General features: G+C 40.8%; 2 protein-coding genes across 2 annotated transcripts in view; one reads left to right on the forward strand and one right to left on the reverse strand.

Moving 5' to 3' along the window:
• The window catches only part of LOC124285694 (cyclic nucleotide-gated cation channel beta-3-like), a 239,839-nt gene extending 231,851 nt beyond the window's left edge, over nucleotides 1-7,988 (reverse strand). The window contains exon 1 of the mRNA XM_046721972.1: nucleotides 7,921-7,988. The gene's annotated coding sequence lies outside the window, so the exon portion shown is untranslated. The remainder of the gene's footprint in view (nucleotides 1-7,920) is intronic.
• Nucleotides 7,989-8,179: 191 nt separating this feature from the next.
• On the forward strand, nucleotides 8,180-22,151 carry LOC124285696 (cyclic nucleotide-binding domain-containing protein 1-like). Its single transcript, XM_046721975.1, is given in 15 exon segments — nucleotides 8,180-8,206; nucleotides 8,208-8,259; nucleotides 8,483-8,561; nucleotides 9,461-9,574; nucleotides 11,610-11,653; nucleotides 13,799-13,967; nucleotides 14,794-14,942; nucleotides 16,880-17,013; nucleotides 17,791-17,852; nucleotides 18,378-18,456; nucleotides 19,055-19,187; nucleotides 19,815-19,930; nucleotides 20,326-20,476; nucleotides 21,208-21,275; nucleotides 21,501-22,151. Coding segments are annotated over 15 exon segments (1,506 nt in total). The 3' UTR covers nucleotides 21,630-22,151.
• Nucleotides 22,152-23,121: the final 970 nt, after the last annotated feature.

Consider the following 23,121-nt stretch of genomic DNA (forward strand, 5'->3'; position numbering starts at 1 on the left):
GTGTGTACATGACATGTGTCTTTTCTTACTGTAAAGGTGACCTTGCCCTTTACATTTATTTTATATTTTATATTTTAATCAAGTCTTGGTCAGACAATCCATTAATTGAATCATGAGCTTCAATCTGAGCAAATGGCTCAGTTACAGAGAAGCGATTCATTTAGTCTACTTGTAGGCTGCTATTCTTAATGGAGTTCGAACAGGTTCATCATCAGATTTCAGGTGTTGGGTATTGTATGCTCTGAAATTGACAGCGGTGGGGTAGCCTAGTGGTTAAAGTGTTTGCTCGTCACGCCGAAGACTTGGGTTCGATTTGACACATGGTTCAATGTGTGAAGCCCATTTCTGGTGTCCCCCGTCATGATATTGCTGGAATATTGCTAAAAGCGGAGTAAAACCATACTCACTCACTCACTCAGAAGTTGTATATCATACTGACTGTTTGTTTCTTAACACTGTATGCAGCAAAATTCCAGGTGCATGATTGTGGTTTGTAAATAATTGTGTCTGAACTGGACAATCAAGTCATTAACATCATGAGCAACGATCTACACAGTTGTGTTAACCAAGTCAGCAAGCTTGACCACCTGACGATGTAAGTCGCTTCTTTCAACAAGTATGGGTTTCTGAAGATCAATCCTAACCTAGTCCTCACAAGTTTATAGCAAACTAACAACCAGTAACAACAGTAACCAGTAAAACGCCTCTCAAAGAACAGTAACAACTATCAACAAAATCCATCTGCAATTTTAAAATTGTAATTACTGCCACCGTAGTGACAAAGGTTACCTGAGGGTCTTTTCCTGATGCTCACTGTTTCTGTGCCCCCTTCCACTAGGGGTGTGGTAGTTATGATCCTCAACACTATAGTGGTGGTCCGATTAATTGAAATAATCGAAGATTGGTCGCAATGACTAAATGACCAAACAATCGATCATGTTTTCTCATAATCGAACACAAACAATTCTGGAACACTTGTTTGCATTAACAATATTTTTCACAAGGTTGGTTTTGTCTGTTACATTTCATAAACATTACAAGCTCGTTCCAAGTCAGGATTGAATTTATCTTAAAGACTCCTGGAAATTTATGTTCCTAACATACTAGTCATCCTTGAAAGATGTTAAATTTGCACGTGCATTTTGCAAAAAGACTCACAAGAACTACATGTTTTTTCTTTGTTTTTTGTGCAGTAACAAACATAACCAGAAAAATTTGATAAATGATGCTGACCAATTATTTTCGATGATTGATCGGTTGTAATGAACCAATCATCAGTTATGAGATTTGATCCAATTCCCAACACTACAACACTAAGATCGCTTTGTGAGGTGAGGTGAGGTGAAATTGGGTTTTACGTCGTGCATGCGTGTGTATGTGTATGTGCAGCTGCTTGTACTAGCCCAGACTTAAGCTGGTTTTATAGTGCTAGCCCAGTGAGATACCATGCCGCAGTGAAGCATGAATACCCCACTCAGACACATTATACTGACTCTGAGCCAACTAGTCCTTGTTGTTCCCATTAATGCCGAGCGCCAGGCAGGGACTAACAAGTACAATATTTTAACGTCTTTTGGTATTACGCGGTCGGGGATCAAACCCGCGACCTTCCGCTCTCCCGGGCGGACGCTCTAACTAACCACTACACCACGAAGGCGGTCCCGCTTTGTGGAACAGAGCCCAGGGTACCGTCATACATTACCTTAGTGCTACGACTAGTGTTGAGAATCGGAAACTAAATCCACTATTGATTATTGGAGGATTGTGATGAACGATTATCGATTATAATTGAAATATCTACATTTTTAATGTAATCACCAATTTTAACGGTTTTTCCCCATCTTTTTTCTAATTAATGTTTTTATTATAACTAATGCTGTCATGCAATGAAATGCATGCATGGAAGAAAGATGCTGGAATTGTAATTAAACAACAAAAGTGGTTAAAATTTTACAATGTGCATAGCTTTACGCTGTTGAGCGCATGTTTGTTTGTGAATATTCATCAAATTTGATGGTTAGTTTACTTCATTCAAGGATGTTATACAAAAACAACAAAATTCCGATTAATCAAATATGTTTTTTACAATCGATAATCATTATTAATCCTTCTTTCGATCGATTTTCGATTATTTTTGATCATCGGAACATCACTAGCTACAACTATCATAAATTCAAGTTAAGGTATGGGAGTATTCGATTCCCCACATGGGTACAATGTGTGAAGCCCATTTCTGGTGTCCCCCATCTTGATATGGCTGGAATATTGCTAAAAGCGGTGTAAAATCCAACTCACCCACTCAACCACTATGCTGTAATGAATATGAATGTGCCCAAATGGAAAAGAATTCTTATCAAGCATTGTGTGCCACTTTCACATTAGTGGGTGAGTTGGGTTGAAAGTCCCTGTAATATTCCAGGTACTTGGTTCTGACAAACCTAGAATCACCAATCACACTGCAATTTGATCCACCCAAAAAATTATAGGTTTCAAGGGAGGCAACTTTTCTGAAGAATTTTTGTAAAAAGACTTGTAAAAAAAATAATTTTTAAATAAAAATTTTATTCAATCCATCTTATGAAGGAACTGTCCATTACTCTTATTCAAATGCACCATAGACAACTGGCCCATTTCAACATGAGGTAATTTGATTGATACACACTGAGAATGATGATTATTCAATCCATCTTATGAGTAGCAATGTTGTGGTGCATATATATGAAACGAAACACAAGATTACTGATACTCCATTAATTTCCATTCAGTACTCTAAATGTTTTCCAGTACTCCTATATTGAACAAATAAGGAGTACATACTCCTGATGTTGAAAACTTATCTGGAGCCCTGTGATATACAAATTCGCTTGCCCTACAGAAAAAAAACACTGGACTGGGACATCAGGCAATGAGTTATTTCCACTCCTACACTGCAATTGTTTCAGAAATCATAGACTTGGCAATGGTGAAATATCTTCATGACAAATAAATGCAACAGTTAGAGGAAGCACCTTCACATTTCATCCTGTGCAAGGAACAGTTTTTGTCAAGAATAATGTCCTACATCCCGATGTAGATGCGATGCAGGAAGGACGTAATCAATCTCTTGAAAGCAAGACTTGTAACTTGTGCAGTCTAATTTGTCAATCAGGAAGTCATGGCTTCCACACCAGCCACAACCCTCATTACACCATAATCGATTTGAAAGCCAAATGTCCGTCCATGCTGAGGGATGTGTTTTTTTTCTTAAATTGCTGGATCACGTTGTTTGTGTTGTTTGAATACTTGATGTATTGTGTAGGTGTGAATTATAGTGTCAAGACTACTGAAGTTCACGATTCATCACAATGTGGCAACAAACATGGTGACCACGTTACTGGATGATGGGGTAATGCTTCTATCATATTCATAACATGGTGTCTTGGAAATTACTCTTGGAAATTGAAAACACTAATTTCATGATCTGGCTTAGGCATGTCTAAATGGTAAATTAATGTGATAGAAACAACATGTCTAACAGGCTTGATCAGAGAGGGCAGGACTCCAAAATGTATGACACAAAGGTAGTAACGTGACCAGACGTACCAAGGATCCTACAGTCATGACACAAGGTGACAAGGGTCCAGCAGTCATGACACAAGGTGACAAGAGTCCAACAGTCATGACACAAGGTGACAAGGGTCCAACAGGCATGACACAAGGTGACAAAGGTCCAACTGGCATGACACAAGGTGACAAGGGTCCAGCAGGCATGACACAAGGTGACAAGGGTCCAGCAGTCATGACACAAGGTGACAAGAGTCCAACAGTCATGACACAAGGTGACAAGGGTCCAACAGGCATGACACAAGGTGACAAAGGTCCAACAGGCATGACACAAGGTGACAAGGATCCAACAGTCATGACACAAGGTGACAAGGGTCCAACAGGCATGACACAAGGTGACAAGGGTCCAACAGTCATGACACAAGGTGACAAGGGTCCAACAGGCATGACACAAGGTGACAAGGGTCCAACTGGCATGACACAAGGTGACAAGGGTCCAACAGTCATGACACAAGGTGACAAGGATCCAACAGTCATGACACAAGGTGACAAGGATCCAACTGGCATGACACAAGGTGACAAGGGTCCATCAGGCATGACACAAGGTGACAAGGGTCCAACAGTCATGACACAAGGTGACAAGGGTCCAACAGGCATGACACAAGGTGACAAAGGTCCAACAGGCATGACACAAGGTGACAAGGGTCCAACTGGCATGACACAAGGTGACAAGGGTCCAACAGTCATGACACAAGGTGACAAGGGTCCAACAGTCATGACACAAGGTGACAAAGGTCCAACAGGCATGACACAAGGTGACAAGGGCCCAACTGTCATGACCAGACGTGCCAAGGGTCCAGAAGTCATGACACAAGGTGCCAAGGGTCCAACTGGCATGACACAAGGTGCCAAGGGTCCAACTGGCATGACACAAGGTGACAAGGGTCCAACAGTCATGACACAAGGTGACAATGGTCCAACAGGCATGACACAAGGTGACAAGAGTCAAACAGGCATGACACAAGGTGACAAGGGTCCAACAGGCATGACACAAGAGCAAGGGTACAACAGTCATGACACAAGGTGTCAAGGGTCCAACAGTCATGACACAAGGTGACAAAGGTCCAACAGGCATGACACAAGGTGATAAGGGCCCAACTGTCATGACACAAGGTGACAATGTCCAACAGTCATGACACAAGGTGACAAAGATCCAACAGGCATGACACACGTGACAAGGGTCCAACTGTCATGACACAAAGTGACAAGAGTGAAACAGGCATGACACAGCGGTGACAAGGGTCCAACAGGCATGACACAAGGTGACAAGGGTCCAACAGGCATCACACAGCAGTGACAAGGGTCCAACAGGTATGACACAAGGTGACAAGGGTCCAACTGTCATGACACAAAGTGACAAGGGTCCAACTGCATGACACAGAGGTGACAAGGGTCCAACAGGCATGACACAAGGGACAAGGGTCCAACTGGCATGACACAAAGTGACAAGGGTCCAACTGGCATGACACAAGGTGACAAGGGTCCAAGTGGCATGACACAAGGTGACAAGGGTCCCAGTGATATGACACAGAGGTGACAAGGATCCAACAGGCATGACACAAGGTGACAAGGGTCCAACAGGCATGACACAGGGGTGACCAGGGTCAAACAGGCATGACAGAGGTGACAAGGGTCCAGCTGGCATGACACAAGGTGACAAGGGTTCAACTGGAATGACACAGAGGCGACAAGGGTCCAACAGATATGACACAGCATTGACAAGGGTCCAACTGGCATGACACAAGGTGACAAGGGCCTGACAGTCATAACACAAGAGGTGACCAGGGTCCGACTGGCATGACACAGCATTGACAAGGGTCCGACTGGCATGACACAGAGGTGACAAGGGTCCAACTGCATGATACAGAGGTGACAAGGGTCCGACTGGCATGACACAGAGGTGACAAGGGTCCAACTGGCATGACACAGAGGTGACAAGGGTCCAACTGGCATGACACAAGGTGAGAAGGATCCAACTGGCATGACACAGCATTGACAAGGGTCCGACTGGCATGACACAGCATTGACAAGGGTCCGACTGGCATGACACAGAGGTGACAAGATGTGACAAGGTCCAACTGGCATGACACAGAGGTGACAAGGGTCCAACTGGCATGACACAAGGTGAGAAGGATCCAACTGGCATGACACAGAGGTGACAAGGGTCCAACTGGCATGACACAGAGATGAAAGATCCGCACCTTCATACAGATTCTGATGTTACACATCAAAATCTTATGCCACGCCTGATCAACTAAACATACAAAGGGTCAGAATCCAGACATCAAAATCAGTGCTCAGTTTTTAATCAAATTACTGACTGACTGAGTATGTTTTTACGCCGTTTTTAGCAATATTCCAGCAATATCACGGGGGGACACCAGAAATGGGCTTCACAAATTGTACCCATGTGGGGAATCGAACCCGGGCCTTCGGCGTGAGGAGCGAACGTTCTAATCACTAGGCTACCCCACTGCCCCTTTTAATCAAATAGGGGTGATGGCAAATTTAGTAAGAAATTCATCTAATTTAGCCTCACAGACAAGAGGTGGGAGGTATTAACCAGAGCTACAGATAACTTTTTGGGTCATTGAGTTATGTACTCGCTTGTGTTTATCTCAATTGGGTATCATAATTTTCCTTTGAGTAACCGAATAAATTGTACTCACCTCACTCAAATGCAATTGCGTATTTTGCCATTTTCCATTAATAGTAAAAATAATCTTTTGCCAATAAATGCTATAAATGTTAGTGTTTGTTTTATATTTGATCTGTAATATGAGAAAAAGTTATTAAAGATTGCAAGTTGCCAAGTTTATTTCCTGAAATAGAACCTCTCAATATACCTGTTATTTTATCTATCCACCAGTAAGCAAGCTCAGATTTGACAGTTTTGTGTGCACGCATGTAAGATTACATTTATTGAGTATTTACAAAATACAAGTGTACTTGTAGGCGCTAAACTTGAACTTATTAGGAATTGAGTTTTCACATGAATATTTTGCATAATTTACGCAGATAAACAGCTTATCTGTACCTCTGTATTAAGGCAGAACAGAGTAGAGAATATTACGCTCTTAAACAGAGACTGTGGACAATGATACGTCAAAGACAGCATCTAACAACCTCTCACAATGACTGGTTTGATAACTTCCTGTTTCATGATGGATCACAATGGTGTATGTTACATGCTGGAAGTATTTAAGCATCATTAGAGACTGAATTCAATTACAATTCAATACTGTTGGTCATGCATTACATAACTCATAACCTGTGACAGCTTGAATGGATTCACAAAAACAATTTTGCCAGTCAATTATATTTTTTTTTATAGTTTTGTGGGATTGTGCAGTGATACTACACCAGTCCTAATCTTCTGAATCCAAAATTTATCTCCGATGGGAAGTTTCATTATTTGAAGAATGATAACTGTTTGTCCTATAATCACCACACAGTTTCAAAATAATTACATGGATTTTGAGATAATAAACTTTACAAACTTCTCCCATGTAATTCATCTCAAACCAACTCTGAAATTATTTCTTCATTTATCAAATGTGAGGCTGAATGAAAAGTAGGAAACAAGTCTTCTTCCTACTCAAAACAACCTATCTAACAATTTATATAAAGCAACATGGTATAAATACATACACATTGCTACAATTAACAACACTGCTTTTTTACATATTCTTTAAATGTCACTATAACCAATCCTTAATAGATTTATGTAGCTCTTTAAACAATGTTGACAACTGAATATGAATGTATCTAAACGTATATACATCTAACATGAAAGTTATGAGATATGTTTCGTATTTAACAGTTGTTGAAATAAGTATAAGAACGCTAAAGGTTTGGGTTTAAGGTTTAGACCTATTTTTTGAATAAAAAATAAGAAATAAGAAAAAAAATCAAACTAAAACAGTACATGGATTTTTCAAAAAGACATCTCAGTTTACAAATGAACAAAAAATCATTCGAGTACTTAGCTGGACTTTCGTGAGGAAACATTTGTACAGTAAACTTTCAGTAAGATATTCTAAATCTGTCTCTGCGAAGGTAAATCATTTCGCGTGAATGTGTGTCACGGGATTAACACAAGCTAATTTCTACATCTGCATTGCGTGTTAGCCTTGTGCCGAGACGTACTCCGTGTAATGATTCAATGACCGGCGCTCTTTGATGAGCGTCAATTATTGATTAGGTTTCACAGGTGCAATCAAATGTCAAAGCTTAGCGTTAATCCGCCAACAGCTGTCTTCACTGTTGCTGTATGCTTTTAGTAATGTATATTCTCAACACTTGCAGCTGACTCACCTGTCACGAGTTACATCACCGTCCTTCTCAAACGAAATCCGAATTAGGCGCCCCTTCCACTTCGTACATCGTGACACAGATATTGACAGTTGGCCGAGTCCCAGTTTGGCCAAAAGCCGCGAGATTTGCCGAGGCTTCGTGCCTAGTCACGGGTGTAAACAACATGGCGGCGTGGATACAGGTGCCCGTTTGAAAGACGAAGAAAATAGATAATTGATTTGTGATTTCAGTGAAGAGCAATATCTATCTCTGAATAATTATGGCGCTCGTCAAACGGAATGACAAACCCTCAAACGTTTTCGTGGAATGTACGAGATTCAAGAAAAACTCAACACAAACGTAAGCACTGATGCATGCATGAATAACCAGCTGAGACCATTATTGCATTTAGATAATCAATCATGAAATTTTAAAGAAGTATTTGATTATGTTTCATAGCTAACAAAACGAATCATATTGCATGCACATATGACATATATATTAATGTTTATAGAAAATAATAGGTATTTTTTAATATTCAGTGATATAAATGATATTAATTGTATGAGTTGTGTTGTTGCAGTTCCTGTAATTGAAAAACCACCAGTTATAGACTATGACAAACTACAGGAATTATGCAGCATCAATGGAATGAAGAACAGGTAAATAAATGTTCCATTATGGGATTATGACGAGTGGAGTGAGTGTGGTTTTATGCCGCTTTTAACATTATTCTATCACGCAGGGGACACCAAAAATGGGATTATGATGACCTCATAAGAGAACAAGTAAGTAGTAAGTTCAATTTTTTGTTTTAAATTAAACCTTCTACACATGTTGTCACAGGTGGGGATGCTTCATCATCACTGTGAAAGTCTTTCCGATTGCTCCAGCAGTGCCACCAGATATTCCCTTAACAGGGTTTTATTCGCGGTGGCTCTCATTAATGATATATGAAGCCCATTTCTGATGTCCCCAGCTGTGATATTGCTGGAATAATGCTAAAAGTGGTGAAAACTATACTTCACTCACTCATTAATGATATAGGGATATAATGCATGAAAATGTGTTGTGATTCTAAGAATTATACTGAAATCATATCACAGTATGCTCATGAATGCTCAGAAAACTTATACTCATACACAGATGTATGATAGAGGAGGATTTACATCCTTATATTTTTTTCAGTCGGTTTACGGCAATGACTGATAAAAAACCCCATAAAATTAAATAAAAAATACATTTGAACAGTTGTGTTTATCAGACTCTAACATAAAATGAAAACAAAATACACAATATTTTATCACGTCTGTGTTTAAGATATTGTAAAGAATATGTTTAAAAGTCTTTATGCTTACAACGAAACAATCAATTACATTTTGGTTGTTGTCTTTTTGAACTGAAAATCATTTTGTGCATCCTCATTTTGTAAGCATACAGCATGTAATAATGTTGCATTCAGTATAACCTTGCCTTGCTCTGTCTATCCTTCTGTTTTAATGAAGAAATTAATATGTGTAAAATGATATCCCATAAAATTTCACTGCACCTTCACATTCAGAGACAACAATGAGACGTCAGAGGAAGCACATCAATTATTCATGGCCAACTACCACAAGATGTTTGTCAAACCTCCCAAGAAGTTAGGCTTTCCAATCCACGCTGAGAAAAGAAGGTGAGATATTGTCTTGGGTTCTGTCCATTAATCACGAGACATAGAGAATACTACATGAGGTCTCATTACATGCGAATTATATGAAACGAGTGTCCTTCCTATGGTATCTGACCGAGCGAAAATGAGTTTCGTATAATTCGTATATAATGAGACCGAGTGTGGTATCTTATTTATTACCCACGTCTTACATGCATTAAATTGACAAAATAGCGTAGTTTTGGTATTGTTGTGGTTTCAAACCGAAACCGGTTTCATAAAGAGGTTGCGGAAGAATTTTCTGACGTACACTTTTGCATGACGTCACACTGTCAGTTGTCATCGCCTCTCGTTACAGCCTCCTTCAGTAAACTACTCCATAGCACCTCGTTTCTTGGTTTGCAACTGCTTCACTTGGCTAACATCACTGGTGGAAACATTGCGTTTATGTTTTTCGACGGATATAATGTCGGAGAGGTCATCGGTTATCCAATCAAATCGTTAGAGTCTCAGGTCAAGTCGTTACGACATAGGTCAACGCGATATGACACTTGTGTGACGTACGATATTAGTATGCAACTACCCATACGTTGACCACATGGGTAATAAATGCTGTGATTTCATGGCTTTCCTTGGGGCAGTCATACAGTTAGTTGTCAGTCCTACACTACCAGTTACACCTCTCAGCTTCTTGTCTACAGATGCTAATATGAGCTCTGTGAAAGACTGCCCATCTTGACCAACTAGTGATTGCAGTTTTTGTGGCTCTGGTTTCACACTATTTAACATGCCTTTCATATTTTGTATTCGCCAGTCAAGATCCAGGTTAGAATTTGTCTTCAGTAACCCATGCTTGTCATATGTGGCGATTGTGATTGGTTGGTCAGGCTTGCTGACTTGGTTGACACATGATCATATCCCAATTGCGTAGATTGATGGTCATGCTGTTGGTCACTGGATTGTCTGGACCAGACTTAATTATTTATAGCTGGAATATTTCTGTGTGTGACATTAAACAACAAAGAAAATATAAAAAAACAACATTGTTTATTCTCAGTGGCACTCAGTGACCTGAAGATGTAGATTGCAATAAACGATTCAGTCCAAACTGGTTAAACTGAACAACACACATTCATGTAATCTAACACTCATCCGTGTCATCACACATTGATATCATCATGTTATTTGGACAGTACTGACTTCATTTTCTCAGGGCTAATCATGTGGATTTACTCATAAAGTTACAATGAGTAATAGGCCACCTCTGTGGTGTCGTGGTTAGAGCATCCGCCCAGAGAGCGGAAGGTCGCGGGTTCGACGTTAAAATATGGTACTTGATGGTCTCTGCCTGGCGCTCGGCATTAATGGGTACAACAAAGACTGGTCGGCTCGGAGTCAGTATAATGTGTCTGAGTGGGGTAATCATGCTTCACTGCGGCATGGTATCTCAATGGGCTAGCACTATAAAACCAGCTTAAGTCTGGGCTAGTACAAGCAGCCGCACATACACATACACCACATGCACGTTGTCATATGAGCGAAATATTCTCAAGCACGACGTTAAACCCAATTTCACCTCACCTCACCTCACCTCACCTCACCTCACAATGAGTAATATATAGGATAACTCACTGGGAATTATTACTCCCTCATGAATGAATCAGTGATTGCTCTAAGTCCCTTGCCAAAGGCACCATGCCTTTACTCAGGATAGGTAGGTAATCTGTAATCATACAGCTTAATGGATATTCTCTAAAAATTGTTTCTTTTGATTTTCAACATGGCTTCAGATGTTTTACATTTTTCAGAAATCTCATAATTTTAGTGAGGGTGGGGAGGGTTAGGGGAGATGAGTGTGGGGGTTTGGACTATCTGATTTTGTCAACCTTCCCCACTCATGACCATTTTATGGAACATTAATTCATGTGTTGTCAAACAATGTGTAGTATTCTTTCAAGACACCTTGACTCTCTCTCCCTTCTCTCTCATAAATGACAAGTTCCTAAATTCAAATTTATGAATTTAAAAAAAATAAAATTTCATTGACATTTTGTTACAGTGCCAATCGGGGTTCAACGTTGAGTGTGAGTCATAAAGCTACAAGTAAGTACCATGCCGAGCTATCATTCCACTTTGTCCTTCTATAACAGCAGTAGTCCCTTCATGTGAGGGTAAATAGAGAATACTACATGAGGTCTCATTACATACGAATTATACGAAACGAGTGTCCTTCCCATGGTATCTGACCGAGCGAAAGCGAGGTCAGATAACATAAGAAGGTCACGAGTTTCATATAATTCGTATGTAATGAGACCGAGTGTGGTATTTTATTTATTACCCACTTCTTACATGCATTAAATTGACAAAATAGCATATTTTTGTTATTTTTTGGTTTCAAACCGAAACCGGTTTCATAAAGAGGTTGGGGAAGAGTGTTGTACTGTAGTACAATATTAGCATGACGTCACACTGTAATGACGTCACTGCCATGGTAACCGACGCCACGATGCATGTCAGTTGTCATCGCCTCGTACAGCCTCCTACAGTAAACTACTCCGTTGCACCTCGTTTCTTGGTTTGCAGTAGCTTCATTCGGCTAACATCACAGGTGGAAACATTGCTTTTATGTTTTTCGACGGATATAATGTCTCAGTTCGACTAGCAATTAAACAGCGACACGGCAACGTTCACAATATTTACATTCCCACAATGCATTTAAGTTGCAGAATGAATGAATTCACGTGTTTGTTAAGAATGAAAAAATAGTTACGTCAGAATGTGACCTAATTGAGAGGTCATCGGTTATCCAATCAAATCGTTATAATCTCAGGTCAAGTCGTTACGACACAGGTCAACGCGATACGACACTCGTGTGACGTACGAGATTAGTATGCAACTACCCATACGTTGACCACGTGGGTAATAAAAGATGGTACTTGTTGTTGCCCTGCTGGCGCCATGTGGGGTACAGCCAGTGTGTGAAATAGTTTCCTAATTTTGCTAGCCAGTCGGGCTAGTTATGGCTGAAAGTTACAAGCCCACAAAATAATTCACAAGCCCCAAATTTGGGTGTAGAAACTAAGCAAAAGATTACAAAAAGTAAATACCATCATTTATCAAGCCATAATCATGCATGATATAAAAGTGTATTATAATTTAACAAGTCTGAGAGTGATATTTTTAAAAAATAACCCCATGAAAATTTACTAGCCACTTGGGCCACATCCTCGATAATCTCCAGGGTATACGTTACGATAAATCTCCACTATACCATGGATGCATCTACGGCTCGGCCCGATGATTTTGTTACCTCCCTTGGTTGGCTTTTTATCCAATCAGGTGTCTACGCTGGGAAGTTGAGCGTACCAATCACAACTCTCTTTCGCTTTTTAAATGATCTAACCGATTAAACTTGTCAACACAATATTATATTGTTGCAAATACTCTTATTTTTAAAGGTTTTTAAAGTTTCAGACCTGTCAGTTTGTATGTTTTCCCCCAAAATCTGAGTTGCACTGCGAACAAACTTTGGCGACTGTGACCGCTATTTTTGTTGACACTGGAAGCTCTGTTGTAATGGCGGCTTAGCTGGCTACTGTGAGAATGCAGAGCCAGCAAAGGGAGGTAATAAAAACATCGGGTCTAGCCATAGATGCATCCAGGGTATAGTGGAGAGTTATCATAACATATGCCCTGGAGATTATCGAGGATGCTCAGGCCAGTGACTGTGGAGATTAACTGTCCCGACTGGATTTTTACTAGCCCCAAGCTTGCGGGCCAGTGGCTAATTCGCACACTGGATACAGCTACCATGGTGTAGTGGATAGAGTGTCTGCTTGGAGGAAGGATGGTTGTGGTTTGATCCTTGCCCTTGTCTTGTGACCCCGCTGGCGCCATGTCGGGTACAGCAATTGCACGTTCAGCTGTGAGAAGTTGAATACCTTACCCTACATTTTGATACTTGTTTCTGAGTGGTCACTGATGGCCAACGTTCATATACCTTAATTAGAAATGCTGAATCTCTTAACATACAATGATATCGTAATGTCATCTTGAAACTGAACAACTATCAAATGCAGTTTATCAAATGTAAAAGAGCATATCTGTTTGTTATTCAAGGGAGATAACTCTGGATGAGTTAATGCATAGGCAGATCCAGAGGGCGGGTGTGTGCAAACCCCCATAAGATATATGGTATCTGACAGACAGCCATGTAGTAATCTCTGTATCTTGCTCCTTCTTCAACAGGAAGTGAATCACATGAGAAGAAACCTGTTAAGAAGGAAGTAAAGACCCGCGCTGTGTCTCACAATGTCAGTGATTATCTCCCCATGTTCCACAAGGAGCGTAAGAGCGAGGACCCGTACGCTATCAGAGTAGCAAACATCAAGACCCTGCGGAGGATTCTCAGGAAACTGTACGTATAGGTGTCTCTGTATGCTTTGTTTCTATGTTGTTTTTGGGGCGGTGGGGTAGTCTAGTGGTTAAAGCGCTGGCTTGTCACGCCGAAGAACCGGGTTCGAATCCCCACATGGGTACCAAGAGTGAAGCCCATTTCTGGTGTCCCCCGCCTTGATATTGCTGGAATATTGCTAAAAGCGGCGTAAAACCAAACTCAGTCAGTCAGTCAGTCTATGTTGTTTTACGCTGCTAAAGGCTCAGCACTATATTCCGGCTACATGGTAGCTGTTTGTAAATGATCAAATCTGTATCAGACAGTCCCATGGTCAACAGCAAGAGCATCAATCTATGCAGTTGGGTTAGGATGACAGTTGCATACAAATTCTAACCCAGATCTTCACGGGTGTGTCTGTATGCCCTTCATAGGATTATTAGGTGCATGGACATAGCAACTAGGTTTGTATAACGTACATACAGAAAAAAATGACCCGAGTTATCAAAAGTACGAACAACTCTATGTTAAGATGATGAGACCTATTTGAGCTGTCTTGAAATTTGCATCGATGTTTTGTTCTGTTGTCTGTCTGATCTATGCTTATTGAAGGAACATTTTGGTTTTACAAAATATCTGACACACAAGATTCTGGATAATAACTACTCGCATACATCATCATATTTTTGTTTACAAGCAAGCTCTTTGCAGAAAATAATTATCATGCTGACAATTTATCTTTTATTCCTTTGATCTTTCACATCTTTTCTTTTGCCCATGTTCACTCAACATTGAGATAGAATCCATTATATCTCTTTCAAACTGTGGACCATGTATACTTGTCTTTCAGTCCCTTTGAGAGGACAGCAGCAGACAATGACAGGGTGTTTTCTATTCTGCGAACATTTCCGTTCTTCGCCCAGTGCGTGCCCTTGAATGTTCTGAAGGAGTTATGTGTGGTCGCCCAGCTCGAGGTGTGGAAGGAGGAAAACTTCACAAGTAAGAGCTGTTTACTTTCCTGTTGTGGGTTAGAATTGGTGTATCAGTTAGGTCAGTTGTAATAGGTAACAAGTGGATCATGTGGTCTGTGCAGACACGCTTGACTGCAGTGTTGTTGTCAGCATCGCTAATAATGTCAACCATTGGATATTTTTACGAATTTCTGTGAAATAGTTGGAAGAATGCTGACAGTACATTGTGTTGAAGGGTGTGAGCATGTTTCAGTATTCGGCAACTCCAGTCTGCACATGGTGTTGAAGGGAGTGAGCTTATTGTGTCAGTTTTGGGCAATTCCAATCTGCATATGGTGTTAAAGGGTGTGAGCATGTTTCAGGTGATTCAGTAACTACAATCTGCACATGGTGTTGAAGGGAGTGAGCATGTTTCAGTAACTACAATCTGCACATGGTGTTGAAGGGTGTGAGCTTGTTTCAGGTGATTCAGTAACTACAATCTGCACATGGTGTTGAAGGGTGTGAGCTTGTTTCAGGTGATTCAGTAACTACAATCTGCACATGGTGTTGAAGGGTGTGAGCTTGTTTCAGGTGATTCAGTAACTACAATCTGCACATGGTGTTGAAGGGTGTGAGCTTGTTTCAGGTGATTCAGTAACTACAATCTGCACATGGTGTTGAAGGGTGTGAGCTTGTTTCAGGTGATTCAGTAACTACAATCTGCACATGGTGTTGAAGGGTGTGAGCTTGTTTCAGGTGATTCAGTAACTACAATCTGCACATGGTGTTGAAGGGTGTGAGCTTGTTTCAGGTGATTCAGTAACTACAATCTGCAGATGGTGTTAAAGGGTGTGAGCATGTTTCAGGTGATTCAGTAACTACAATCTGCACATGGTGTTGAAGGGTGTGAGCATGTTTCAGGTGATTCAGTAACTACAATCTGCACATGGTGTTGAAGGGAGTGAGCATGTTTCAGGTGATTCAGTAACTACAATCTGCACATGGTGTTGAAGGGTGTGAGCTTGTTTCAGGTGATTCAGTAACTACAATATGCAGATGGTGTTAAAGGGTGTGAGCATGTTTCAGGTGATTCAGTAACTACAATCTGCACATGGTGTTGAAGGGTGTGAGCATGTTTCAGGTGATTCAGTAACTACAATCTGCACATGGTGTTGAAGGGAGTGAGCATGTTTCAGGTGATTCAGTAACTACAATCTGCACATGGTGTTGAAGGGTGTGAGCTTGTTTCAGGTGATTCAGTAACTACAATCTGCACATGGTGTTGAAGGGCGTGAGCATGTTTCAGTTTTTGGTAACTCCAATCTGCATATGGTGTTAAAGGGTGTGAGCTTGTTTCAGTAACTACAATCTGCACATGGTGTTGAAGGGAGTGAGCATGTTTCAGTAACTACAATCTGCACATGGTGTTGAAGGGTGTGAGCTTGTTTCAGGTGATTCAGTAACTACAATCTGCACATGGTGTTGAAGGGCGTGAGCATGTTTCAGTTTTTGGTAACTCCAGTCTGCACATGGTGTTGAAGGGTGTGAACATGTTTCAGTTTTTGGCGACTCCAGTCTGCACATGGTGTTGAAGGGTGTGAACATGTTTCAGTGTTCGGCAACTCCAGTCTGTACATGGTGTTGACGGGTGTGAACATGTTTCAGTATTCGGCAACTCCAGTCTGCACATGGTGTTGAAGGGTGTGAGCATGTTTCAGTATTCGGCAACTCCAGTGTGCACATGGTGTTGAAGGGTGTGAACATATTTCAGTATTCGGCAACTCTGGTCTGTTCATGGTGTTGAAGGGTGTGAACATTTTTCAGTATTCGGCAACTCCAGTCTGCACATGGTGATGAAGGGTGTGAACATGTTTCAGTTTTTGGCAACTCCAGTGTGCACATGGTGTTGAAGGGTGTGAACATATTTCAGTATTCGGCAACTCTGGTCTGTTCATGGTGTTGAAGGGTGTGAACATTTTTCAGTATTCGGCAACTCCGGTCTGCACATGGTGTTGAAGGGTTCTGTCCTGCCTTTGACGTCGCCTTATCTTAACATCCACTTCTCCCAGATGGAGTTCCGCTCACCCACGCCAATAGAAGAAGAGGTTGATGAGAAGGTAGGTTGCAGTATAGATTTGTTGCTGACCAAGTAGCAGTTGTACTAGTAGCATGAGAACTAATCTTGAATGTAAAAAAGCATTTATGCATCCACCAACTCATGACTAGGGAAGTGATGAGAAACTTCTTCTGAATGAAAATGTTTTTCTTTGCCAGGCACAGAATATATTTCAGTCACTGTTTCAAGACATTTTGTTTGAAATGAGGAGCTAAACCATTTTCTTTTTCAAATCACATCTATATCACAACAACCAGTACATCAGTGAACAATTCATTTTTTTAAGAATCTATGCAAAATTATCTTTTTCCAGTATTATTAAAAAATTATTTCTTAACTATCTCAAGGTCCATCTGAAAACCAGAAAGTAAATCCCTAAACAGACTTCCGGGAAGTATCGTCATATATTCTACACAAAGGATTTTAAAGAACTCCCTGTTGTTTCATGTTACCATAGTTAATCTGTGATGCCCTGTGTTTCTGTAGGGCGTGGTTGGGTAGCCTACTGGTTAAAGCGTTCGCTCGTGACACCTAAGACCCCGGGTTCAATTTCCCTCATGGGTACAATGTGTGAAGTCCATTTCTGGTGTCCACAGCCGTTATGTTGCTGGAATACTGCTAAAAGCGGCTTAAAACTAAACTCACTCACTCATTGTGATTCTGTATGTTAATAATCGTTGTGTTCATATAACACAACATAGTCACAAATGTCCCTGAGTTTTGTTATGAACATATGGCTGTAGGTGTGTTGTGTGCCATATGTGTTTCTGTGTTGCAGCTTGAAGTAGGTGAATGTTTTGGCACCTTGGTGAAGATTGAGGACAGATCGGCCAACACCAAGTAAGCAAAATTACACCATTGTTCAGGATTATAGATCACAGAGTTAATACAAATAATTCATGGACTGTTAGAACTGGATATTTAATGAGTAGTTTCTACTGGTGGAGTAGAAGAAGGACATGTCAGTAGAGAGATAGAGGTGACTGACCATATGATTTGGGCATTAACATGTCTGTTTAGAAGTTTTAGAAAAATGATACTTTTAATCTGATGATAGTTTGCAAAATTGTTATGTTCCCATGAAAGATCAAAGAAATTTTCCTGTGTTCCAGATCTAAAAAATATTTGAACATGATTATTTCATCTGCCAATGTTCGGCTCTAGTACGTGGGTGTTGGTGTGACCTTCATTTGACCTTTATGTGACATTCACATGACTAGTCCTGTGACTTACATTGTATTTGTGACCAATCCTATGAGCCTATGTGAACGGTCCTGTTACCAATCATACAACATTTATGTGACCAATCCTGTATCTCTCTTGTGACCAATAATGTGACCTTTATATGACCTTGCCTGTCTTCAGAGTGCTGAGTGTCAATACAGATGAAACCCCAGTTGAATTATTAAAGATATCTGTCTCTGACTACAACAGGGTCATAGAGGTGAGTCACAGTAGATGGAAGTAACATTATAAACATGCCCACAGTTGAGGTGTATGTGTATGCGCGGCTGCTTGTACTAGCCCAGACTGAAGCTGGTTTTATAGTGCTAGCTCACTGAGATATCATGCCGCAGTGAAGCATGAATACCCCACTCAGACACATTATACTGACTCCAAGCCGACCAGTCCTTGTTGTACCCATTAATGCCGAGCGCCAGGCGGGGACCAACAAGTACCATATTTTAACGTCTTTTGGTATGACGCGGTCAGGGATCAAACCCGCGACCTTCCGAACACATGCAGGTGGAACCTCGCCTCATAAAGCTTTCGCAGCTCAAAGGCAGCCAGGAACCTGTCTACAGATTCTGAAAAGCTTTTCATGCACATATGTGCCATAAAAATCAGATATGTCTCGGTAGAACTGAAAAAATGATATGTACATGCAAACATCACGATTGGTGATGTGCCAGTGATGTTAAATAATGCCATAGTTTGATTTCTTCTTTGTGTAGGGTCCATACCAAAATTCAAAATATAACTGGACAAAAATCATGTAGCAATCTTTCATTGTGACTAATACTACACTCTATCTGTTGCAGCAAATCCGTCAGCGAGAGCACACGGAGAAACTGAATGTCCTTCTGTCAGGGGAGCAGTATGGGGTGTGGCCCCGCCAGCCTCTCATACAAGTAGCTAACCTCATCGAGTGGATGACTTACCCGCCAAACACAGGTACTGTGTGTCAAGGAGCATTTTTATAGCTTAATTATTACAATCAGTGAGTGAGTTGGGTTTGACACCAAGTTTACCTGTAGTCCATTTATATCATGCGAGCTTGATATAGGAGGAAAACCCCAAATTGTACAGTGAAATTGGTGGAACCCATGGGCAGGGATATTGTGCAGGCATAAGGGAAACCAGGATTTGAATCCACAACCAAGGGACACGACTCTGCACAGCTATTTGCTTTGTTGAAGTGCTTCAGTCTCGATGTCAGTACAAACAGGGTATTTAAGTTTGCTTTTACTGTATGTCTGTACATGTAGTCACATTATAGGCAGGGTCATATTACTGATGGCGACACAGTCATAATTTCATATTGGTAAAAGTTGTGATAAGATAGCTCCTATTAAAAACTTTTCTGCTAAGGTGGGATTATTTCATATTTAACTTGAGCCTAATTATTGTTAGAAGTTTCACCCATTTCCATGCTCCATTTACCCTCACTAGTGAATCAGTACTTAAAGTGACATAAGGTGCAACTCACCCACAAGTTAATGATTACACCTTAACAGCCTTATATGAAACATGTTTGCACATGTCAACACTGTTGGCGAGTCCTGATGTATGTTGTTCCAGTGGTTGTGTCGGAGGGTTACAAGTCTCCATTCATCGGCTTTATCAAAAGTGGGGAGTGCCATGTGCTGCGACAGGTCGACGTCCTACAGACTCTCCGCAACCATCATGGACAGAAGGTAATCTCCTTTTCAGTATCCCTTCTTGGGACTACAGTACATGCCAAGGGCAATTAGAACTTGAGACTAGTGTATAACTGTAATAAACCTATTACATCATTATATTTTCTACAAAAGTATGTCCCATTCGTGGATTGGAATTACCAAATTCCCAAAATGCACCGCTCCTTTTCCAAAAAGCTTTATCATCATTCCATTAATGGTGTCCGTTCCAAATGCAGTTTCCATGTATTGCATACTTTATTAAAGTCACAAATATGAAAACATGCTTATCTGCATCTGAAAATACAAAAGTTATAGTGGAAGGATCTGTCTGACATATGCTGCATTTAACTGCATCAGACCAGATGTTCACAGAAGCAGCGAGACACTCTCAAACCCATGTCTTGTTGCAGGAACGGAAAACAAAACAGGTGGTCATGGGAAGACTGAAGCCTTCGGATTCATTTGCTGAACTGAGCGTGCTTCTGGATGAGCCAATCACATGCTCCATTGTCACGGCAACAGATATTGAACTGGGCATCATCAAACCAGAGCGGATAGCAGGTGTGTAGCAAGAGAACTAGTTGGGTAGAATTGGTTGAGAGGAGAGAGAGAGTGGTGCAAGAACGGTTTGGGATTTAGGTGTGTAGCAAGGGGATCCCTTGGGAAGTACTGTAATCGTAGTTATTTTCGCGTGGGATTAATTTTCGCGCTTTTAGCTCAAAAAGATTGTGCGTCAATAATCATACCAAGCGAAATATTCATGGTCAAGTCCTGACAAAATTCAGACAAATACACAAGTACGAACAACATGCAATTTGTTTAATGCAGCCAATCAGTGATTTGACCATGTGAACAACACGTGTTCATAAACAACAAACACTACTTTATGATTTCTATGTTTAATTATCGTAAGTACTGGTAAACACTCTTCCTTAATTTGTTGTCAGTTAATCTCGCATATGGGACAGGTGTTATCATGTTGACACAAGTATAATCCCACCCCTCTCTCTGATTGTTTTAGTAAACATGATTCAATTATGGCAGCTAGCTATGGTCATTGCATGTCTATCGGTTGTGAAAACTTTGTGATGGATACCATTACTCAGGTGTTTGAAATGCGCGAAAAAACAAATGCGCTAACAGGTCTTTGGTGAACTTTCCGCGAAGATTGCACCCCGTGAAAATATATACGATTACAGTAATTGGAGAGGAGGAATTTTATAATTATCAGTGATTGTGAGGTATTTCTCGAGCAACCTTTTACTGGTCTTCAAGATTCTTTTTTATTTCAGAACTTGATGAAGTTACAGTACAGCTGTTCAAGCAGTCCAATACAAGGACGTTTGGGGATTTAACCAAGGTAGGTAGATATGGTTTGGTTGTTGTTTAATGCAGCACTCAGCAGTATTCCAGCTATATGGCGGCAGTCTGTAAATAATCGAATCTGGACCAGACAATCCAGTGATCAACAGAACATAGCGACAAGGTATATATGATGATTTGGTGATGTACCGAGGTAGATTTGAACATGGTTGAGTCATTGTTTGTCTGTTGCCTTGGTAACCAGTCAGCTTCTGTTTTGCAGGGTGACATTGAGGAGGAATACATTCAGCAGGAACTGAAGCGAGAGTGGAACGAGTTTAAACACAGCGTCGTCGTTGATGTCATCAACTCACGTGGCATTAGACCAGGATATGGTCGCTGGACAAAATGAAAGGCTCAAGTCTTGAGATGATAAGACAAACTATATGAAATGTGATACAAATTGCTGCTAATCTCAGAAATATCAGCTCTTTCACTGGATATTAGAAAGCTGACACCACATCCTGTTGAAAGAAGGGCTCTGTGAAATATTGCACTGTGATACAAAATGAAAAAGTGTTGCACTGCTGTCTGTCAGAAGACCCAGGAATATAGTTTGTGGAAGCACATTCTGGAAGAAGTAGCAAAAACATAACTATCTCATTGTGATATCATTGACAGTAGTCATGGCCAGTTCAAAGAACACAATTTTCGCAAAAGTTAAATATTTTACTCCAATATGTAACACTTTAGTCAGGTAGCCTAGTGGTTAAAGTGTCCACTTGTCACACCAAGACCCTGGTTTGATTCCCCAGATGGGTGCAAGGTGTGAAGCCCATTTCTGGTGTCATCCATCATGAAATTGCTGGAATATTGCAAAGTGACGTAAAACTTACAAACCAACTTGTTATCTGTGTCTCAACACGTTTCAAACATAAGGAGGGGCGGTGGGGTAGCCCAGTGGTTAAAGCGTTGGCTCGTCACGCCGAAGACCCGGGTTCGATTCCCCACATGGGCACAATGTGTGAAGCCCATTTCTGGTGTCCCCTGCCGTGATATTGCTGGAATATTGCTAAAAGCGGCGTAAAACTGAACTCAGTCAGTCAGTCAGTCAGTCAAACATAAGGTCGTAACAGATAAACCCATAGGGAACCTTAGACAGATCAGGTCCAGATATGCCATGGCACTCTTACAGTGAGAGGTGTAACAAAAGTGATGGCACAGCTTTTGTTATTTCCATTTGGAACTGAACAGTTATGTTCATGTTTGAGAAATCAAATATGCTGCTCCGAAAGCTTCACTCACGTGTAACATGAATTTAGAAGCTTGAAAGCTGATTGGCTGTTTAGAAATATCACCTGACATGACCTACCTCAGTTCATTCATTGGATCTTCATGCAAGGAGGTATTAATATTGGAGTAAAAGATCTTACTGAGAATCACAAAAGACACGAGCATTTAATACCAGTATTCCTCCAGTACACGCAGGCTTTAAATTTGTATAATCCATACCCAAGTCAACTGATATGAGAGCTGCCATACCTACATGCAAATATCCAAAAGTTACCTGATTGTCTACCATTAATGGTAGTAAGTGTTAAGTTTGCTTCAGCGGGAATGGAAAACATGGTGGATGTTTAGTACCCAAAGATTTGAGTGAAGTGACCTTTTGTGTCGGAACTACAGTGAGACCCCGGATACCCGGACCCCAAATATCCGGAAACCTCGCCTTCCGGTCAATTTTAATAAAAACACAATCTCGTACATTATAAAAGTGACAGTCTATAACGGATATGCAGTTTCTGTTTCTGGACGGTAAATTTTACAAACCAACCGGCAGAATCAACACAAAATTGACACACTTATCCGCACAAAGCTTTGATCTTCCGCTGACCGTGTGAAGT

Source organism: Haliotis rubra, unplaced genomic scaffold (genome assembly GCF_003918875.1).
Source record: "Haliotis rubra isolate DU_JTF1 unplaced genomic scaffold, ASM391887v1 Scf366, whole genome shotgun sequence".
Lineage (NCBI taxonomy): Eukaryota > Metazoa > Mollusca > Gastropoda > Lepetellida > Haliotidae > Haliotis > Haliotis rubra.